At 38.7% G+C, this 23,511-nt stretch overlaps 2 protein-coding genes across 2 annotated transcripts; one reads left to right on the forward strand and one right to left on the reverse strand.

Annotated features, from left to right (window-relative positions):
* Positions 1-1,957: 1,957 nt before the first annotated feature.
* On the forward strand, positions 1,958-3,970 carry LOC126785066 (probable arabinosyltransferase ARAD1). Its single transcript, XM_050510653.1, has 3 exons — positions 1,958-2,622; positions 2,750-3,003; positions 3,213-3,970. Exons 1-3 carry the CDS (start codon positions 2,010-2,012, stop codon positions 3,762-3,764), a joined length of 1,419 nt encoding a protein of 472 aa, XP_050366610.1. The 5' UTR covers positions 1,958-2,009; the 3' UTR covers positions 3,765-3,970.
* Positions 3,971-6,969: 2,999 nt separating this feature from the next.
* Positions 6,970-16,236, reverse strand: LOC126785051 (putative 1-phosphatidylinositol-3-phosphate 5-kinase FAB1D). Its single transcript, XM_050510628.1, is given in 14 exon segments — positions 6,970-7,308; positions 7,311-7,605; positions 7,884-8,150; positions 8,221-9,687; positions 10,269-10,424; positions 10,576-10,702; positions 11,122-11,453; positions 11,750-12,616; positions 13,593-13,931; positions 14,004-14,148; positions 14,394-14,915; positions 15,028-15,061; positions 15,174-15,438; positions 16,077-16,236. Coding segments are annotated over 13 exon segments (4,887 nt in total). The 5' UTR covers positions 15,394-15,438; positions 16,077-16,236; the 3' UTR covers positions 6,970-7,192.
* Positions 16,237-23,511: the final 7,275 nt, after the last annotated feature.

The following is a 23,511-nucleotide window of genomic DNA, read 5'->3' on the forward strand; positions in this document are numbered from 1 at the left end:
ATAAACATGTTGTACAATTGCATTTGAAGAAGTGCACATGTTGAAGATGGGATCTGTGTGGAATTCCCATGTGGGCATGCCATCGCTGCAATTTACGCAAAAGGATGGAGTCCGGATGATTTTGTTTTTGAATGGTACACAAAGAAGAAATATATGCAAGCTTATGAGGTGATTCTACATCCAATAGCTGGAATTGATGAATGAGAGCTAATAGAAAAACCTATTGCACCACCATTGTACCACAGATAACCGGGGAGGCCTAAAACAAATAGAACCAAAGAACCAGGTAATGTTTCATCAACTGATATATGAAGTGCAATTTATTCTATGTAACAATTTTTATAACTAAACAATATCATTGTAATGTAGGAGAAGTAGCACCACCACCAGGAATTGAAAAATTGTCAAAAAGTTATTATTCTAAAGTGATCACCTGTAAGATGTGTGGTAAACCAGGCCATAACTCTCGAACATGTTTAAGAAGAAGAAATCAGGTACCTATTGTGAAGACGATCAGGGGAAGCTAACATTAAATATGTTAAATATATTATTTTGTTTTATATATATGCAGGCTACCAATGGAGCTGATGTTAAGCCTCCTATGGTTGAAGCTAATATTGAGCATATTGTGCATGAACATGTGAATGAAAACCTTGTTCAATAGCAACCTGCAAATTATAATTCAGTACCTACTCAAGGATTACATTATGAAAATGTTAATCTCAATGCACAAAATCTTTACTCCCAGGCACCTAACGTTAACAATGTGAATATATTGGATTTTGAGAATGCAAATGATGTGTTTATAACTGAATCTAATATATATGTGCTTTCTCAAGAGAACAACACAGTGGTACAAATGAAGAAGAGGTAGTCTAATTATTGAATGTCATATTTTGGTTTGAAGTTGAAATGTATTATATTAACAATTTACAATATTTATTCAATTGTTTGTTATAGATGCCACCAAATTCAAGCAAAAGATACGAGCTGCCTGCGAGGAGGATCAATCATATATCTGAGGCTCAAGTTGCTGCAAAAAGAGATCAGACCAAAGAGACTACTCAAGTTCATAAAAATCAGTTGCAGAGGAGAATCTGGAATCCTTGATGGCTAGCTACTCTACTAAATTATTCAACAAAGGAAACCATGTATTCTTGGCATGTAAACCAGCTGTTCTACTGACTTTTTCTTTTTGGACTTGTTTTTTTTTTTATATTTTGAACAATGTTAAAGCCATATGTATTGGTTTCCTGTTGTGGTATGATCTTCAGAATGTATCCAAGCTTTATTTTAGTAAATTTTTTTTTGTGTTCTTTCAAAATTGGTGAGAAAATTTTGAGAGGGAAAATTAGAAGCATTCATTCTTTTTGGAGGGAAAATTTAAAGCTACGTAATGGTAGGAGTAAAATGGGAAGAAGTCTGGAACATATGTAATTACCCTTCACAACTATGTCAGATAACGTTGACTTCACAGTGAGTTAACAGGGATGTACGAAAATTGGTTAGAATTCAATAATTCATGTACTTATATTGTAGGTATGAAAGTTGATATACCATATTTATATGTGGAGGAAAGTTCATGGGGTTTATCTGTTGTGCAGCAGGGTATGGTATACACACACTTGTGTGTGGTGAATGAGGAGTTTGCTAAAATGTATAGTGAGAAAGATTATTTGTGAATGAAAGTGTTGTTGCATCAGCAGCGTATAGCAGAATTCTCCAAATTCGTGTACCATTACTGAAAAATTGATGTACTGATATTAATAGTACAGTGGGTTTGAACTATTACCAAAAAATTCCTTTCGCAAAATCGAACAGACAGAGGGAGAGGGAGGACTGAATAAGTGAATATTGGTGTCAACGTGCCTGGGCGCGTGGCATATATTCACGCGGGTGACGCGGCGTATCATTCACCAACTCAGTTGGCTTCAGTTGTGTTCCCAAGGGAGATCTCCCAACAAATATAGAGCAGCGTCACCACCGGACCCATCCAAACCAAAACACAAATGGCAATCAAGACAACATCGATCTCAATCTGCTCCGTCCCGGCTCTCTTCTTCGCATTCACTCTCCTCTTCGCTTTCTCTCTCTCTCTCTTCTTCCTCTCCAATCCCCCTCCTCCCTCTTCCGCCTCATTCTCCATCTCCCAACCCAACTCCATCAATGTCTACCTCGCAGACCTCCCCAGATCCCTCAACTACGCCCTCCTCCACACCTACTGGGCTTCCGGCCCCGACTCCCGCCTCACTACCGACGCCGACCACCAAACCCAAAACACCCTTTTGCCCACGACCCTCAACTTCCCACCTTACCCTGAGAATCCATTGATTAAGCAATACAGCGCCGAGTACTGGATCCTGGGGGACCTCATGACCCCTCCTCATCAGAGAACTGGGTCTTTTGCCAGACGGGTTTCCGACCCCGCCGAATCTGACGTCGTGTTCGTACCGTTCTTCGCTACTCTGAGCGCCGAGCTGCAGCTGGCGACTGCTAAAGGAGTGTTCAGGAAGAAGGTTGGCAATGCAGACTATGAGAGGCAGAGGCAGGTGGTGGATTTGGTGAAGAACACTGAGGCTTGGAAGAGGTCTGGTGGAAGAGACCATGTGTTTGTCCTCACTGGTATGTTTTGGTTTTGTTTGGTTTTATTTCTGTTAGGTTTGGGTGTCAAGACATAGCATGTAAATAGGAGCTTATGTTAGTCTCTGGGTTGTCAGGCTAAGTTAAAACTTGAAGCAATTTTTGGCAGACCCTGTGGCAATGTGGCATGTCAGAGCAGAGCTAGCCCCGGCGGTTCTCCTGGTTGTAGACTTTGGCGGGTGGTACAGGCTTGAATCCAAGTTATCAAATGACAATACATCGGATGTGATTCAGCACACGCAAGTTTCGATACTCAAAGATGTCATCGTGCCATACACGCATCTACTTCCAAGGTTGCAACTATCGGAGGACAAGAAGCGGCCGACTCTACTCTATTTCAAAGGAGCTAAACACAGGCACCGGGTTAGTATGAGCATTGAATTGATACTTGTAGACTGGCTGTGCAATTTGCTTTTGCATCTTTCATGTAGGTTGCAATTATCATGTTGCCATAACGTTTAACATGCTTTATGTGCATCATCGCTATATATAGTTATATACTAGCTTCCTGAGATGTTAATTAATCCATGGTATTGAGATGCTTGTTGATTAATCGAGTACTGTGATTACAGGGAGGCTTAGTCCGTGAAAAATTGTGGGATTTGTTGGTTAATGTGCCCAATGTTATCATGGAGGAAGGCTTCCCTAATGCCACTGGGAGGGAGCAATCGATAAAAGGGATGAGAACATCAGAGTTTTGCTTGCACCCGGCTGGGGACACTCCCACTTCATGCCGGCTTTTTGATGCCATTCAAAGTCTTTGTATACCTGTTATTATCAGTGACGACATAGAGCTTCCTTTCGAAGGAATGATAGATTATTCAGAATTTTCAGTTTTTGTAGCAGTTAGTGATGCGTTGACACCAAACTGGCTTGTGGGTCATCTTACGAGCATTCCGAGAGCAGAGAGGGATAGATTTCGTCAGAAAATGGCTCAGCTACAGCCGGTGTTTGAGTATGACAATGGTCATCCTGGAGGCATTGGGCCAATTCCTCCTGATGGTGCAGTGAACCACATATGGAAAAAGGTTTACCAAAAGCTTCCGTTGATTAAGGAAGCAATCCTTCGTGAAAACAGAAGACCTACCGGTGTATCACTTCCACACCGTTGTCATTGTACGTGAGTAAAGTGACTTATACTCCTATACTTGTTCATGATAGTATCTTGTGTTGCAATAGGTTTGTTCACTTATTTTGCTTTTTGTGAAAATCATAATCTGTTTACATTGTAATTCAATTTTATTCATTATCCCTTGTAAACCACATGGTAATTCAATTATTAATTGGGCAAATTATAAAAAAGTATCATTCCTAACTTATATTAGAAAAATGTCATTACTTATTAATTAATTATAAAAAAGTCATCACATTTAAGTGAAAATTAGAAAAAAATCAACGAAATTAGAAAAAAGTCACTTTAAAAATATTTTCTGAACTATTTTGTCATTTCTCACTCTTTTTCTTCTTTTTTTTCATTCTTTTTTCTATTTTCGGCCATAATATTCCCGTCCGGCGATAGATTTTGACGAAATTGGTACCGTTAGAAAAATCTAACTCCCCTCTTTCATTTGATATACTATCCACTCCAAATCGACCAACCGTACAATGCGCAACAACTATCGCAAAGGATTGCCGCCATCGATGGCGGTGCTCCAAGTAATTCCGACGAAATCGAAGCTCAAAGTTCCCTAATTCTAACTATTTTCTTCATTCTGAGCATACTTATACCAATCTCATTTGAATTTTGACAAAATTTCGCATATTTACACATTTCCTCTCGGCATGTCACACCTACTGTCACAACCACTGTTACAGACACTATCACACTACCTCTTACACTAACTATCATACCTAGTGTCACAACAGCTAACACCCACTGTCACAGAAGTTGTCACACTATCTATTTACACTAACTGTTACACTCACTGTCACAACTTCTGTCACACTACATGTCACATTATCTGTCACACCCGCTTTCGCACTACCTATCACACCCACTATCACACTATCTGCCACACCTCTTGTCACACTACTTGTCACAACCTCTGTCACACTACTTGTCACAACCTCTGTCACACTAACTATCACACTCACTGTCACACCCCATGTCATACTACCTATCACAACCCCTGTCACACCCCATGTCACACTACCTATCACAACCCCTGTCACAACTCTTGTCACAATACCTATCACACTATATGTCACACTGTTTTTGTGTGATTATTTTGTGAAAAGAAAAAGAAAAAGAAGATGGTGATGATGATGAAAAAAAATGACTAGAAATAACAAACTTTTGTGATCTTGAACTAATACATATTGACACTTTATGTTGTACAGACACCACCAATCAGACTGTTTGTCACACTAGCTATCACACTGCCTATCACACTATCTATCATAGTACATGTCACACTACCTATCACAGTACCTGTCACAGCACAAAGTTAGTGTGACAGGTAGTGTGACGGGTAATGTGACAGGTAAACTGATACTCACACTACCAAAAAAAACTGACAGAAGCCAAGGATATCAAGCAACCAAGGACAACAACCACCTGCATGATTCGAACGATCACGCCGACCTACCACTCTTGCATCTGGACCTCTACCCAACGAAGGCTCTGCTCTGCTACAACAACAACCAGGAGTATCCGACACTGGCGGTGTTGCAGTCGGCATGCATGGTAAATGACTCGTCGGAGACGTCGTGAATTTGAAGTTGCAGAGAAGCGAAGGGTCTAGATCAAAAATCGAGACCACGGTGATGATTTCCGATAAACTGAACAGAGAATATGACCATTGATGTTGTGCTTGTCGTTGACCCTATCGAGGACGGACGGGATCGAAGAAGATGACTTTAGTTCACGGTGGAGATGCATAACAAGTCATCTCTTCTCTTAGGAGGCGAAATCAAAATCTGATGTGATGGTTGCAAGCGCCATCGAGTTGTACATCGGACGAGCCGTCATCCTCGTAGCGTCCGGTGGGGTCGACGCTGTGCTCATCTTAGAAGGTGTGAGCTCGGTGAGGTTTGCCGGGGAAGATCAACGTCATCGCACGAGGGTTTTGGCCATCGGAAATCGACGATGGGGAGGTTTAAGATCGGCGGCGATGGGCGGTGGTGGTACTGGATGACAGGATTGGAATTCGGATTTGGATGAGTGGATGATCAGATAAAATGAAAAAGGGTCTGTGTATCAGTTTCAGCAGTGGCATTTTTCGTAAATTGTATGAAGTTGATGGGCAACACTTTAGCAATTTCACATGAGTGACTTTATTTTAATTTTCAATCTTTGCCTGACTCTTTTCTAATTACCAATGTCCAAATGGACTTTTTTATGATCTACCCTTATTAATTCTCCCATATAAACCAGTTTCTCCTCCCATTGCTGCCATTCATTTTTGGTTATTAGTTGGATGAGCCAAATCGAGGCTACAATCTAAAAGATCTGTAGTGATGTATTATAGAAGTAGTGATTTTATTTTAGATTCTCATTTTCCTGAGAGTTGCAAGTTGCAACTGATAAATCCAGACAAATGGTTGAAACAATCAAATTATGATATGTATCTTCCTAAACTTGTTTATTCCAAGTCCTTGTAAAGTTCCTTGTTGGACCACCTCTGGAATTTAAACACTTCCTAACCTGTGCGATTTCCAATTCTGTCAAGTTTGTGCCAAGCGAAGAGAACACAAATAGTATATTTGCTGGCTTACAATGAAAGACTTACAGGCAGCTGCCACAGCTTCTCTGTTAACAAATATCATGTCACTTTCTCATCTAGAGTAAGCAAGAAAGGTCTGAAAAGATAGCCAATTCCCCTTCTAAGAGATGGAAACTATAACAATGAAGAGAGGTACTACAAACCCAACCACCAGAGGAAGCTAATTGGATAGTTACGTACGTTATGCGAACCTGCAAATGTCATAAAGTGATGGGTGGAAGAGATCAGCCCATCTCATGTCAATGCTCCACTTTTTGTTCTGCGTCAGTAATTCTGGTCCTCCAAGTCCTAATCTTTTTTATTTACGCACATAACATGTAGAAGTGCGAATTGGCTACTATACTTGAAGATGGTTAAAAGATGTAAAGTGACACATACGATATAGTAGAAATTCAGGAACTACATGCAAATGTGCCAGCAGCAGTCGCACAGAAACTAAATGACAAGTCTCCTATGTAGAGCTTGTAGCTGGGATCAATGTGCGACAAAATTTTCAGCAGACAACCTTGGAGGTTAAAAAGTATGTCTATAACATCCATCGTTACACCTTTTAATTAAATTGTTAATGAAAAGGCCAAGCATCAAACAAGAAAAGATAATGGTGAGTAAGAACATAATTTTCATATACAAGAAAGAATGTGATGTACCAACATTAACGGCAACATTGTTCATTGATGCCTGACAACTCTACTCCATCCATACACTTTACAAAAGAGTTATACTGTAATCTGCACATTGTGACCTATACCACTGACACTATCCCCAGAAATTTGCTAAAAATTGCACAATAACAGGGCAGAGCTGAGATGACCAACTATTTACAGTATCTAAAGCTGTGCGAGCAGCACCCCACTAAATATTTGTAAAAGGGTAATGATGATACCAGTTAAAACTGCGGCCAGAAAAGAACTGTTTAAGCCCCCTTTCCTTTGGGATTTTGTTGGGAAGAATCAGTATTTCTAGCAGCACATTCATCACAAGGATCAGAAGGCTCTGAGGAACACCAATGATTGGGGACACTCCATATATTTATTGACATGAACTTTCTGAATCTCCTCTTGTACTCCTTAGGAGAGATAACAGTCGGCAACAAATGTTTTGGTACAAGTGAAGACTTTACCCACGACTCTAGATGTTTGTCCCATGTATACTGCCTCAGATAATCAATAATGCCACATACAAGCTCCCCTCTGTCTGTATCAATCCCCACGAGCAATGAATAATCCATAACATTGATCGACTGCAGATATGACATAAATTTGTGAGTATGCAAATTTGGGTGCCAATGATATTGAATATGTTAACACATAAAACAATTTATATGAACAGAAAACTATGTCAAACTAAGATAAATAAAGAAACTGCAAGTAACTTTTCCATGTCGAAAACTTTGGATACATATATTCTCTACATTAATGAATTTCAAATATCTAATCGCAAGCTCTGAGGACATGCACCTGACATAAATTGCTATGCAACGAAAATTATCATCATAATGCAGAAAAGTTGTAAACTCACATTGAGAAAAGACGTGTCATTCCACAGAGCCCGTTGCAGCTTTTGCTTTGCTTGGTTACTAACATAAAATGGTGATGAGTTCATGTCATTGACAAAGTTCTGATCCAGAAGCACATCTCCCGAACCATCAGGAGCCGAATTGAATCGGTCATGAAGAGCACCTTTAAGATCATACAAGCGGGTGCAGTTCCGACCAAATGTAAGATTCTCCATAACCATCAGATCATGTCTCATCTCTTTCCCACCTTTCGTCTGTCTCACAACCACCTGCAGAGAAAAATATTGTAAGTATGAAGACACATAGATCTTCACTGATCGAGACCAAAATTCTACCAACCTGATAAATTCCAAAACATTTTGCAAGGCACGTTTGATTCCCTTTCTCAAATGACTTGTTCACGTGCTCAAAATAATCATCTGCAAACTTAACAAATGACTCAAATTCTGTCTTCTTAATTTCTTTTATAATCAACCTGTCATCAACTGTTTTGGCAAAAAAGGCTTTGCTCTTTCCACCTTTAGCATCCCAATTTCTACAACGGCTAAGGGAAGCAATATAATCAACCTCCGATTGGCAGCATTGATTCCGAAGTTTGCGAAACTGATTGGCATATGGACATAATACAGTATACTTCTCCTTGCCAAGTGACTTGGCAACTCTTAGAGTTACCATTGGGTGGGCTCCTGCTGGAACCATAGAATCCAACAAGTTCAATCCATCAAAACTAGAGAAGCGTGACTCATCAAAAGAAATGCTTGCCATAGAATGGATTGAATTAGAACCTAAAGAACCACTTGAGGTCTGATGCAAAAATGTATTAGTAGGAACTCGAGCCAGACTTTGTAAACTCTCAAATGTTCTATAAGCAATTCCAGTCTCGTAATCAATATCTGTTTGCTGAGGTGGATCTTCCAAAAAGGCCAGTGCACAAGCAATCACACTTGACAGTTCACCATCATAGTCCGACACTAAATAATTTTCAGTTCCTAGAGGAATGTGCAACATTTGACCTTCCTCTGTGATCAACTTATATGCTGTGGGCAAGTATTCTGACGTATACTTACTCAAAGGTTCAAACCTCGGAAGGACTCTTTGTAGATCCTTCATATCTACTTGTCGAATTTCAGAGAAGGGCGCCCAAAACCAATCACTTGAACTGTCAAAGTTGGATAATCGTGAGTGCAGAGAAGTACCCTTCAGAGATAGACTTGAATCAAGAATAGAAGAACCATCCTCATTTTCCCCAAAAGCAGGAATTTTCCTACCTCCATCTACTTCATTAGCCAAAGTAATATTCCCTTCCAGATATTTGTCAAAATGACGACCAGTAGAACCATTGGGCCTAGAATTAGACTCGTGGTCAGCGTATCTTTTTGGGCTTGAAGCACCCACATGTGGTGTCTCTTGACCCTTGGGGAAAGTAGAGGCATTAAGTTGATCAACTCCTTTAGATTCTTCAACAGAACCACCGATTGGAATTTCTTTAATTAGAAACTCATCTTCTTCTGCAGATATATCTAACTCAACTTTTGGATGGGAAGAACCATTAATACAGTTTTCACCTCTTCCCATAATTCTCTCGGAAAAACATTCTCCCATAGTGCCATGAGGACCTGAATTGACTTCTCCGCTTACCTTATCCGAAGGCATGGAATGGATCATCATCGGAGGTGGTGACAGTAATGAATTCAACCGCAGATCCCAAATGCATGATTGAAGAAGAAGTTCCCAATGTACACGGTTAAAGCCAAGAACTTTGTAAGCAGCTTGGTCTGAGTTTCTGACCGCATTGCGAATGTTTACCTGTTACAAAATTAGGATTCAGTTAGAGAGGATGAGAATAAATCTCAATCTTAATAGTTTATCCGACACAAACATCATGCATTTCAAAAATGGAAGGAGATCGTCAGTAAGACAATGCCAAACAAGAGAAAACAGAACATGTGAAGAGAAATTTATGAACTGAAACATGTGCAAAGATCATCATCAGAGTCCACCCTATAGAATTATAGAATGTTACAAAAATGAAAAGAGACAAAATATATAGACTAAGTCAAACAAAGAAACAGAATGAAACTGATGCATCTACGGAGTTATTGAAAGGTAAAAAAAGCCATCTACATGCATGCCGAAATACATGAGAGAATACTAACAGACAAACAGGGCTCAAAGTAATAATGACTATAGCACTGATGCATCTAAAGAGTTACTGAAAGAGAGAGAAAAACCATTTACAAACCTACCGAACTACACGAGAGAAAACTAATAATGATTATAGCAAGTGATGGATGCATCCGTACTAATGTGATGACTACCTAGTGCATCTTTCTACTACTCAAGTAGTAAATGAAACATGTGAAAAATAGTACAAAGAGAAAAGTGACCTCACGCTCCAATTCTTCTTGAGTTAGCATATCTTCAATGTCAGAGAATTGTTTCAAAGATCCTTGCAGTTTTAAAGTCATGCCATCAAACTGAGACCTAATCTTCTTCAAAGAATTGTCAACCTCACTTAACAACATATCTCTTTTATGTAATACCTTAACAAAAACAAAAAACAAAAATTAGCCACATCAGTTCAAGGAAACATAAATCGGTTGGGCAAGGAATTATCAATTCTAGAATCGGCCAAAGAAGTATCAATTTATTATCAGAAATCAAAGATGCAAGCTCAATCAGAAAATTACTCACATTCGCAATTTCTTTTGCAAACCACTCTTGTCTAATTGAATTGCTGAATGGAAGTTTCGGAGGAGGCACAGACACAGCATGAATTTTGACCGGCGAGTTTATGAACATGGCAACCATGGAACCTAATCTGCAAAGCATAAAAACAACATTATGGACACAAAATAAATTTATTTGTCTGCTTGGATACACACTTATTATGATACCATATGCACCTAAACAGATAACTAGTTACCATGTACAAGATTGTATAATCCATTCGAAGATTCATGCTCAATAGTAATTTAAAATATAAACATATATATCGTATATACATATACAATCACATATTGTCCATTCTAGGGCCTGATCTAAAAGTTGTTCAAAATCAATAATAATTTTTCAGACTCAGCTGCAAAACTTGAGAGCACCTTCTCCCACCCTCATGCATATGAATATCCTTCGTGAATTAGATGGTTTATTTTTACAGGAAATACAGAAACTGAGAAAAGCCTGTTTTATGACAAAAGTACCAAGAGATGAGAGCTAATTACTGAATTTCATCCATACCCAAAGAAGTACAGAAAGTCTGTGTGCAAGGAATGGCCGCAGCTAGGAAGTCTATTAGACATAGAGTGGTTTGCAAAATGGAGCCCCAAGAAATTTCCAAATGATAGATAACTCGAAGCACTGGAAATCAAGACTCGATTTGTACAGTTTGATTTTTCCTTCAGAGATTTACATGTACCACATCGACTCCACATCCAAAGCTTCCCTTCTGCTTCACCAGGCAAATTCCCAGTATGAAGACGTCTAACGCGTATGGTAAGCTGTTTGCTATGATGTGCATAACGATATAAGTGAGCTTCTGGTAGCTCACCACATGCTGTGCAATGGCTTTGCTGCAAAACACAAGGCTTTTTCAGTTCATCTGCAATTGAAATTTGATGCAATATTTTGGAGAATAACATCTTTTTATGTCACAGAACTGAGAGTAAATGGAACAACTCCAATTTAAGTGAGATAATCAAAGATGACACAAGAAAATAAAAAACAGAAATGATAGGCATGATGACACTGAAACATTTCTGGCAACATAAAGTAAACATATATTCAACTTGAGTACATAACCCATGCACATCATAATAAGAATATAGCATCATGCCTATTAAGTTACCTAATAAAAATAGTGGCGAACCTGATTCAGTACATTATCCTGTAGAAACTTCCCGATTGGCACATCAAAATTCTTGTAGAACATGATATGAGAAAAATGGCTTTGTTCACAAATAATCCCTCTTAAAGCATTCATTCTCGATGTCAAAACTAAAATACTCTGGGAATCCAACAATCTGCTAATGCCATTCTTGCTTTCTATTGGGTCTTCATTGTTTCTGCCATCATTTTCAGTCTCCAAATAAGATTCAGTGCAAGTAAATGGAGTTTGGATTTCTCCACTCCTAAGTGATCTCTCTTCATCACAACTCCCTCTATCTTCCACATCACACTGATCAGTCGCCTCTGGAGATGTCGAAATAGAAACAGAGTTTGTAATCTGATCATTCAGTTCTCTTCCATTTAATCCAAAGTAAGAAGTCAAAGAGTGATAAGAAGTAGATGCCAGGGGCAAGCTTTCCCCTATAACTTTCTTTAGTGATGCTGAAAGGGACTGGAAGCCAGAAAATATAACAGGATTGTATGGTTCATACAATGTAGGGCTACCTGGTAATTCCAAGTCAGCAGTTTGGGGAGAACCGTCATGCAATCCATCAGAAATGGGAACGCCAACTGCATCTGACTCAGTTTCACCACTTGACTCCATATGTTGTGGAATGCATGAATTACCAGATGCCAAATTAAAAGATTTGTTACCGATGGAAAACTGGTTTGGTAGTTCCATGGATAAGTGATTTGCTTCACCAAATAGAGGATGTGCAGTGAACATTGCTCTCTGGTCAACAAGGAAACAAGTCTCAAGTATCAAATGATATGCCAAGATAACTGCACACTGCACTACACATTTGATCTTCTTCAGTTCATCATTCTGTGCTCCTTTCAGCAAAATCTGTGTTTCAATCCATGCAGAACTTGATTATTTTACATAATATACTAAGCCACCAGTCAACTATAACCATTCATTGATGCCTAAAAACAATTTATAAGAACATTACCAAACAAGACTGTATGAAATGAGAGAAATATATTCCTGAGGAAGTGGCCGCTATTCTACAAACAATATTGCACTATTTTATATATACATATATACATATATATATACAGGCCGCTTCCGGCGACGGCAAACTGCAACGGTGGGGCGGACCACGACAGCCATACTCCCCACCTCCCGGCGGTCCCGTCTGTACCGGCTGGAGCTCCATCGGCGGCCCACGGCTGCCGGAATCGCGAAATCACCAGAATCTGCCCAGAAACTTGAATTTTGCAGATTCCGGCCGCCATGGGTCACCGATGGAACTCCAGCCGGCACAGACTGGACCGCCGGGAGGTGGGGAGTGTGGCTGTCGTGGTCCGCCCTGCCATTTCGGCCTGCCGTCGCCAGAAACGCTGAATCCGCATGGTGTAGATGTCCGCAAAAGCGGCCTATATATATAAAGAAGAAAGGAAAATACTATTTACTTATCAGTTTTAAGATTATGCTGTTTTATTACAAAATTCATTATGCTAGAGATAAGGGTAATAATGAGCTGGAATGGAAAGGAGTGAACTTAAAAATATTAGTCTCATCTATGTCTCTACTGTCAATGGTTAATGACATAAATTGGACCTTCAACATCTGACAGCCCAGTACAGAACTGGAGCATTAACTAGTTCACACTAACAACCTCAAAAAAATAAAGTACTTCACAAGTAGCAATGATAATTTGCCTGAAACGTTTTAGTTTATTTAGTTGTGTATTTGCAAATTTCATCAATCTTCACCGAAGAATGACCTCACCGAACAGAATATCTGTCTGCCTATGTGGGATGTGCACAGATATATACACAACTAAGCGATACACAAGTTTAATACAAGGAGTACCTACCGTACAACCCTGGCGTGTAGGACATCCTTCAATAAACATCAATGTTTTACTTGGCATCTTTCCTCCACCCACCCCAGCATGTTCCTCCATAAATTTTTCAATGTGAAAACAGTCGCAGTGCTTTAGCTTTTGACTTGTCATTGTATCTGATGAAAAAATTGGTGATCCAGTACAAAGAGCAATCCTCTGCAGCCGATGAAGCTTCATGTCATAGACCAGTGTCATTTTCTTTGCGAGAATAGACTCTTGAATATCACGAGAGACAGTTTTTTCCACTAATACCACATCTGGATGACACAATTCTAGCATTTCTGTGACAGACTTCAAGTATTCTTGTTCCTGTTTGACAGAAAGATGGTGAAAACAGATGGTTTCTTATTGACGTTAAGACAGACAATATGATGATGTTACCTGCTCCATTGAATGAAATGAGGACAATCCACTTGAAGATTGACCAAGAACTCCCTGGATTAGCAACAACCTCGGGTTCTTGTACTTAGTTGGCATATGCTTGTGTGCAGCATGCTTTTTGAAGACCATACCTTTTACCAGTTGACTGCAATGGCACAAATCATTTCAGAGATCCAACTTCCAAACAATTCCCAAATCTGTTAACAATTATCATTCAGGTGATTACCACGCTCAGTTAATTTTCTTTTCTATAAATCTTATTATGTATCCATATCTATAACTTTGTGTGGTGTGTTTACACAACTAAGTGATCGAGCTGACCTTACTTAACTTAGTAAAAGATGACTACAAAAGAAAAAATGGAAAGAACTATTAGCTTAGTTTTACCACCTTTGGCTGCGATCACCAGTTGCAATGCATTTTACTTTGACATAACCATCTGGATCCATTGCTTTACCGACAACAGCATGGAGTTTCAAAAATGAAGCAGCCTCCCAGGACAAAGAAGTAACGATGTCCACCCAACTTTCACCATCCTCCCCAGAAGATCCAACAACACCGACAGATGTAAGAAGTTGACTGATAAGAGCCCTGAACTTTCCATTAATAATTGCATCCATTGCGCTTTGTTTTTCCTCTTTAAACTTATAGCTCACACTTCCTTCATCTTTAGAGGGACTCAACGAACTTGGTTTGCCCCATTTCATGCCATCACCACACTCATCATCGTCATCATCATTGAAAGCCACACTACCCTCCACATCATCCTCTGGGTCATCAGGTTCAGGAGGATCCCATATCCAGTCATCCATTTCAACTTCTGAAGCATTTGTGTTCTCAGGTTCACTAAATGACCCAGAAGTGTTTGCAAGCGGGGGTTCCCATAACTGGTCATTATTCGTGCTTGCCGTACTGAAATGCAATAAATCATTACCAAAGTACCTAGGGGAAAACTACTGAACCAAGAAGAATGGGTATATGTACCGAGAAGTAAAATATTAAAAACGGGAGTATGTGTACATACCGATCAAATGAGCTGACGTCAACAGAGAATTCACCTAAAAGATCAGAACATTAAGGGAGTTAAGACAACACGTCAGGATGAAGTGACAGTTGTTGATTCAAGTTGCGCGAAATGCAACACATGAAAACAAAAATACGGTAACTTACTGTAATTGGAGACAGAACTATCACAGCTTGACAGGGAAGTCGCTGGACTGATCGTTGGCATAGACATCACACTGTTCTGCTTGATAGATCCTCGCTCCTGTTTCTCTGCACAAGCTTTGCAAGCCCTATCTGATTGTAATTTCTTCAGATTATCATTTTCCTTCTTTTCATCTTTAGGTTGTCCCAATTCAGCACCACAGTAGTGGCACATTCTATACATCTGGTCCCAAACGAAAATCCGATTACAGCTGTGTGATTATGTCACCTATTGATTCAAGAAAAATAAAAAAAAATAAAAATCATTTCACCAAGAAAAACGAGGAACAAATCCTAAATCTTCGCTTGGCAAAGCATTTCTTCCTATGCTAAAATCCCCTCGGCGAAATCACACCCTCACATTTTACACAATTATCATCAAATCAACTAAAGCACACCCTATACTCAAATCCTAAAGCACTCATACATGGTTTACAACTGCAAGTAGCACAGGACATCAAACAAGACGAAAATCGCGTCATGGAAGCCATATCTAGACTAAATATGAGGCGAACTAGGGTAATTATTATCCAGAAACACTAATCTAAGACTTGTTGCGACCAGTTTTCATCTTGAATCAGAAAATGAAAAGCGGTTATGTTATTACAATTTCGCGGAGGACAAGTAACAGTGTAGATGAATACGCAGTTCTTGGATATAAAATATTCATCAGATCAATTACAATATGTGATTCAAACAAGTAGACACAAGCTCCACAAAATCAGCAACCAAAACCTCATTAAAAACTGGAGAATTCTCATACTGGAACAAGAACCACAGCAAGAAATTAAAACAAAAATCGAATTTCAGGAGCTATAATCGAAACGGAGAAGAGAAGAAGAAGAAGATGGTGAAGGAAGGCATTACATACAGTAAAGGCGATTGAAAGGAGAAGAGATGGGAGCGTGAGAGGTGGAGATGGATCGGAAACATGATTTGGGGAATTGAAAACGGAAAAAGAAAGCAAGGAATTTGGGGGGGTGGTGTTGTTGGGGAGAGTCCACACTGAGTCTGAAAAGGGAACAGAGAGAGAAAGAGGGAGGGAGAGGAAATATGTCAAAGAAGGAATGACGAATTTTTAATTTTTTACAAACCAAAAAGAAAAGCGATGGGGGACAGATGGGGTCCATGAAAATAGTCGCGCACTAGCTGTAAAAATGCTTGTTTCTTTTTCAACATTATTTATTATTATTATTACACACGGTATAAATCAATTTTGCATCGTAAATGACCGATTTGATTTGATTTGATTCGTTTCTCACTTAAGTAGTACGGATACGACACGGACACGAGTGTCCGTAATGGATACGATTTGATACGTAGACACGGCATATAGAAATTTTTTTTGGACACGGACACGTGGTGGACACGTTAATTAAATATTTTTTTACTATATATATATTTATTAAAAAAATATTTATAAATTTGAAAGTATTTAGAATTTTAGATGTATATATATGTCAAAGTGTGCATTAAAATGATGAAAACATAACTTGTTAGAATGGCTAAGGACTTGATAAGTACCTTTGATAACCAAGGTTCGAATCTCACCACAAGCATTCTTATTTTTATCACGAGTTTCCCTCCTTATATATATTAAAGTGTACATAAATATAACAAAAACTGAATCTGGTGGAATGATTGAGGAGTTGTTGAGTGCCTTGGATGATCAAGGTTCGATTCTCACCATAAGCACTTTCACTTTTATTATGAGTTGGTGCGTGTCCGCGTGTCCGGACCGTGTCCAAATCGGAGACGCGTGTCCGAATACAGACACGCGTATCCGGCGCGTATTGGAGCGTGTCCGACTATGTTTCTCTTGACCTAGGATTTGGAGGATTGGGGAGCAAAGTGAGGGGCGGCAGAGTCATCATCGTTGGGGTTATGTTGGTTTTATGGTGTTTACGAGTGTCATTAGGGATTAGGTGAGAGATATCCGGATTGTGGCATGACGCGCGGATGTCTAAATTGGCATGTGGGCTTTGGGGAATAATTAGTCGACTTTGGTGAAGTGCAAGGGGAAGGGACGAACGGCAATCTTTTCGGTTGAGTGTTTGATTTGAACCAAATAGAAGGCTGCTGCACCGATGGGGTTTGTCCCCATAAAATTTCATTAAAACCTGGATTAGGAGTTCACCATTGATCAACAATTCAACATCTTTCATTTCTCTCCTCAAGATCTACGGGAATCAACATGCCAACCCATTATATTTAAGAATTAAATTAGTTCCATTTCAAATTTCAATTGAGACCCACTTGATTGGTGAACAGAGGAGATCGAGGGAGAGAGTTTTCATGAATGTTGCTATCCTCATCTTGTAACAGTGTAGACAAATGAAATTTAATAAAGTAAATTATCTTTATTAAATAATTAAATCAATTAAAGACCCGACAAAACTACACATGTGGCCTAAAAGTCGAAAAAATTGGTGCGGACCCGAATAAAACTCGTGTCAGCACATAAATGGATGATTGTAATTGAAGCTACGTAATTTAGACGTAAATCGAAAAATTGAATGTCATTGACGATTCAAAATGGTAAATCGGACATTTGATTAAATTAATAAATTTTTTAACGATTATAATTAAGTCAATTATTTTCTGTTTGATTTAGTTATGAGAATAACTAATTTTAAATTAATCTGAAAATACATATTGATTTAATTATACAATTAAAGAATTTAGTATTTTAGTGTCATTAAATTATTCTACAAAATAGAAACTTTTACACTATAAATACCCCCTTCAACATGAAGAGAGGGGACTTGAGAAGAAGAGAGAAAATCACTTGAGCAAGATCACTCTCGACAAATCCCGAAGTCTCTCAAGTCCACGAAGATCATCAATCAAATCCACGAAGAATCGTCAAGACACCAAATTGCTCGTTCTTCATCAAATCCAAATCCAAACTCAAGTCCACGAAGAATCATCAAACGGCCAAATCGCTCGTTCCTCATCAAATCCAAATCCAAATCAAACTCAAATTCTCAATATCAAGTGCACGTCACCCTTGAGCCAAGTCATATACGGAGATAGAATCAGAGGAGTTCAAAAAGATTGTAACCCCGTGCTTGATTATAAATAAATCACATTTTATTTGTATACGTGTCTGCATTCTTGTTTGTTTTCAGATTATCGTTCTACAAATTGACACGCCTAGTGAGACATTTTTGGCCTCTCATCTCCTTCTCCGAAGAAATCTTTCGTTTGTGCGATGGCTTCCAAGAACAACCAAGCCGTTCCACCGAATAAATCCAAGTCCACAACCGTGAGGTCAAGCGGAGAGGCCGAGCCGGTCAAGAAGTCTAAACAAACATCCTCCAAATCAAAGAGTGAACCGATTGCCCTTGTCACCCGGAGCGTGGCTAGAGCTCAACCCACGACATTTATGGCACTTGCTAATAAGCCTCGTCAACCAGTCATCACCTGCTTGGGAGCAATAAAGCATGCCTCGCAAAGTGGGAAGAAGCAAGTGTCAAATGAGAAGAAGAGAGAAAATCACTTGAGCATGATCACTCTTGACAAATTCCGAAGTCTCTCAAGTCCACAAAGATCATCAAATCCACGAATAATCGTCAAGTCACCAAATCGCTCGTTCTTCATCAAATTCAAATCCAAACTCAAGTCCACGAAGAATCATCAAGCGGCCAAATCGCTCGTTCTTCATCAAATCCAAATCCAAATCAAATTCAAATTCTCAAGATCAAGTGCACGTCACTCTTGAACCAAGTCATATACAGAGATAAAATCAGAGAAGTTCACAAAGATTGTAACCCCGCGCTTGATTATAAATAAATCACATTTTTTTTGTATACGTGTCTGCATTCTTGTTTGTTTTCAGATTATCGTTCTACACTTAGCATTTTAATAAAATTGAGTGTTTGATTTGAAACAGCCGGTTCTCTTCTTGGTATTTTAGGCCAACACTCAATACTTCAAATTGCTGGTTCTCTTCTTGGTTAGTCTCGGACAGATTCCTCAAAAAACCAGAAGGGGAAGAAAGAGCCAAGTAAAAGAAGGAGAATGAAATAAGTTAAACTTGCACGTGCTACATGGGTTGGTATAGATGGGTTTTGAGAAACTAGATCTTAATCGTTGATTGAAAATAGACGGCTGAGATTAACTTATTAGGAAGTATTAGGGGAGGCTCCTTATGAGAGGATCTGAGTCCAAAAGGAAGCGAAAGTGTTAGGGGGACGCCAGAGGTTTCCAAGTGTCGATCGTCTGCCTCTCAAGTCAGTAACAAACGACAGAGTTAAAGGGGAGTTTAAGTGGGAAATAATTAGTTGCCTCAGATGGACGCCAAGCCCATCTAATTGTAGATTTGTAGGCGGACTCCCGAATTACGATCACTACTAATGTATAGCAATCCATTTTCATATATTGTTGTGTTCTCCATAATGACTAAAATATTGACGATCATAGAAATATCGACGGTCCAAAAAATAGAAATTTCAATAGAAATATCGATCAATGTAAAAAGTTGATGGAAATTAGAAGATAAACATGAAAATTTTGAATGAAGTTTGAAAAGATGTTTGTTAGCTCAATTATCTATCATATTCAATAAGATAGCCTGGTATAACCATTAATCTATATTGAATGTATCACTCAAGGTGAAAAAACAAATCTAAATCATTAAGTATTCTCAAAATATTAGTTTAGACATCTAATACATGATCTAATATGATGTAAAGTTAATATAAATGTAATTAATGGGAGATGTAAATATTAAATTTTGTCTAATTATATAAAAAATTATTTAAAGGTTTACAAAATTTGAATTTATTCGTAAATAGAAAGGCAAGTAAAAAATAGAAGTAATTAGGTTTTAGATTTGTGGAAGATGTTATAGTAATTAAAGTTGTCATATATGACAAGATATGTGGTTAGTCTGGTGTCAAACATATTGGGTTTGAAATGAGATGACCAAAGTTCGAATAAGGGTAAGTGGTTTTTTGAGTTGAATTTTCAAATCTGAAGGGAAATGGTGACGTGTCACGTGAAATATCGGTGATTTCGCGAAATATCGAATATATCGAATGAAAAGTTATTGAGTGGTTAAAGATATATCGCCTAGTGAGAAAAACGAAAATATCGCCGAAATATCGGGAATATTTTCGATTTTTCAGACCATGGTTTTGGATTGTTGTCATGTATGCTTTCATGTGTTATGCGTGTGATGAGTATTTGGTATAAGTAAACTGCAGTCATTTTGCCTAGTAAGGTTTTAGGTGAGCAAATGCTAACTTAGTGCTTCGATGTGTAGGTTCGCCTATTCACCATGGGGAAAAGTACTCGAAGTAGACCTAGTCCCTCGATCAAGATTCTAATTATTTACTTACGATAGCCATGTAAAAAGATTTACATTAGGAATTGTAACACTCCCTCTTGCGTTTCTTAAATTTGAAACTTGAAAAATGAGAGTGAAGAGATATGTAATGATTATGTTGTTAGTTTTTCAGAGAAGGGGTCATAAAAGATTCCTATAAAATCTTAGGAGTTGAGTGCCTAAGTGTTTTAAGGATCGATATATATATTTTTATAATATATTACCCTTTACCATATCTACGTTAATTCTCCCATGACTTAAAATGTTTCTCATTCTTAGAATATTTTGAGATATAACTCTGATAACTCTGTTAGTTAAAAAAAACATTCAAAAAATATTTTCCCTTAAAAACAATGTCTCAAGGATGTCTAGAAGAGAAGTAATAAAATATGTAATCACCTCAAGGGATATTAGAAAGATGAGTAATCCTTTGATTCCCCTAAAAGAATTATTGAAAATCTGAGAGAAATAGTAATCACCTCCAGGAATATCAGAAACAGGAGTAGTCCCCTTTCCCCTCAAAGATCATCTTGGATGATTAATTTATTAATTATCTCTAATAATATCAAAAATTAAAGTAGTGTTTCAGGATGAAATAATTGTGTATTATTGAATGATATGGAAGCCTATATATAGGCATTACAAAACCACAATCCCGTAGGATTCAGAGTCCTAATCTATTACGGAGATGCTAATCTATCTCCTAACAGGAAACCTATTAGGCTAAGACACACATAAGGGTATAATAGTAATTCTCTTGGAACACTCCCCCTTGTGTCGCATGCCTAGGTTGCATGGTGCACACATCGTTGCCTCGGTAAAAACCTTGTCAAGCAAACTAAAAACCTCTTGGGTAAAAACAAAAGCTTGATCGAAGGGAAAAAGAGTACAACGCACCGTCTACATTTGATAACATCATGTGAGGTAGACTTCCCCTAAAGTCTACGAAACAACTCCCCCTGATTAGTGCCATAATCATGGAGTACAAAGAACAACGTATACAACGTTCATTACATGCTTCTTAAACGTAGTCTTGGGCTAATGATTAATTATTAATCTAGCCACACATCCTTAGATCATACATGGTATACTTAGCCAAACTTAGATCTTAGGAAACAAGACTGTATAACAACTCCAACAAGAGTTTGCAATGAAAATCAGATTCTCGAATGACCTTCACTCACTTAAACGGTCATAATTTCTTTGTCAAATTAGATATCAGTGAACCGTAAAATGTTCTAGAAAGTAGACACCCGTGGCTTTCCAATGACATAATGTTTACAACCTAATCCGATCTGAGCAGTTCACAGTGCTCTGTCGAAGTTGACTGACTTATAAATTTCTGGACAGAACTGTCCTATTTTGCTAAAATGGCCATAAGTCACTCAATATGATAGCTATGAACAAATGGTTGGTGTCCCTAGAAACTAGACACATAGACCTTTCCAACAGTACTAATTTCACCATATTTCATCAAGCGAGATGTCATGTAGGTCTTGTTGAAGTTGACCTACGAAACTGGACAGATTCTGATTTGTCACATTCAATGTATCTTTCGCAAAAAGAATGGGGGAATTGACCAATGAATGACTGATTTTGGTCTTAAGCGGAACCGTACGTATTCTTTACGCTACCAGTGTCGACTGCTACACCAAGGCGTACGTTGATGTTGCTGGAGTTGCTGGCGGCGTTGGTGTGGATAAGATTTGTGTTGGTTCACTAAGTGTAGAACTAAACCCATGTCAAAGGAGCAATGCAAGTCCAATGACGATGCATAGGCGCATAGTTAATCACGTCATAATGAAAGCAATAGTGTCCCAACAACTTACATATATAAATCTATAGCTCATTGAATCTCTTCATCATCTTTACTTAGATGGAATAGAGAATCATAAATTAGCTTCATATGAACACATATGGGTATGAGTTCTTGCAATCGATTGTACTACGTTCTCTCGAACGTCGCAATCTGATTACATAAGCTCTTCGTGGTCTGGATGCATTTAAAGTCTCTCAGGCACTCTCATATATGCGTTAAGATCCCTTTACAGATATTTTATGACCACTATCATATGCTGCAAATCAGTTTTCATGGACACTACTACTGATCAAGCAGCGGAAAGCAATTATGTCCACAACGAGAGAATATAACTCATCGTAGTCAATACTAGGATAATGAGACAATCTTTGCGCCATAAGTCCTGCATATATCACATGACTTCATCTTTCTCATTACACTTACGAACAATGACCAACATAACAAGTCTAGTTCAGCCTGTATTGATTCTTTCCACTTCGGTCAAGTTGCTCATCGTTGATGCTTTACAACGGAATAAGAGCATAAGTGAATACATCATCAATCATGGGAGATCAATCCATTAAACACACGCGTGCGATGTGTACGATCAATTCGTGAGATTTCTATTCTTCTCTAACATCAGCAAAATGTGTCTGTAGCGTCCCACAGAAACTTAGTTGATACACATGTTTAGAGAATATCTCTTGATGATGGGCGAAATACTTGTGCCTACGCACATCGCTTGTTTCTGGTTTTGATTCCAGAGAATAATAGTCTCCCCCTCATCTAGGTAGGAGCCAAGACCGAAGCTATGACCCTTACTAGTCCATCTTTGCATTCGCCCTTGTTTTGTGGTGTAATACCACGGGCGCCGACAACACCACATCGTATGATGGTGACATCGCCTGTTTTCTTCCCACTGTCAGGGATGGTGCCAACGGTGCTAGGACCAGGTCATATAAAATTCTCCCATATTCTGAGAGTTCCAACTTTACCGGCACATCACTGCATTTATGTGCGATCTCATCACTTTCGCATATCAGTAAAGTCATTGAGCATCGAATCTTTGACTTTCTGGAGGTAGATAATGCGTTGCACATTTGCTCACTTTGAGTAGTGCGGGATCTTAATGAGACATAGTGCCACACCACGTCAATTCCTGGCGTTAAAAC

The sequence above is a fragment of the Argentina anserina genome, chromosome 2 (assembly GCF_933775445.1).
Source record: "Argentina anserina chromosome 2, drPotAnse1.1, whole genome shotgun sequence".
NCBI lineage: Eukaryota > Viridiplantae > Streptophyta > Magnoliopsida > Rosales > Rosaceae > Argentina > Argentina anserina.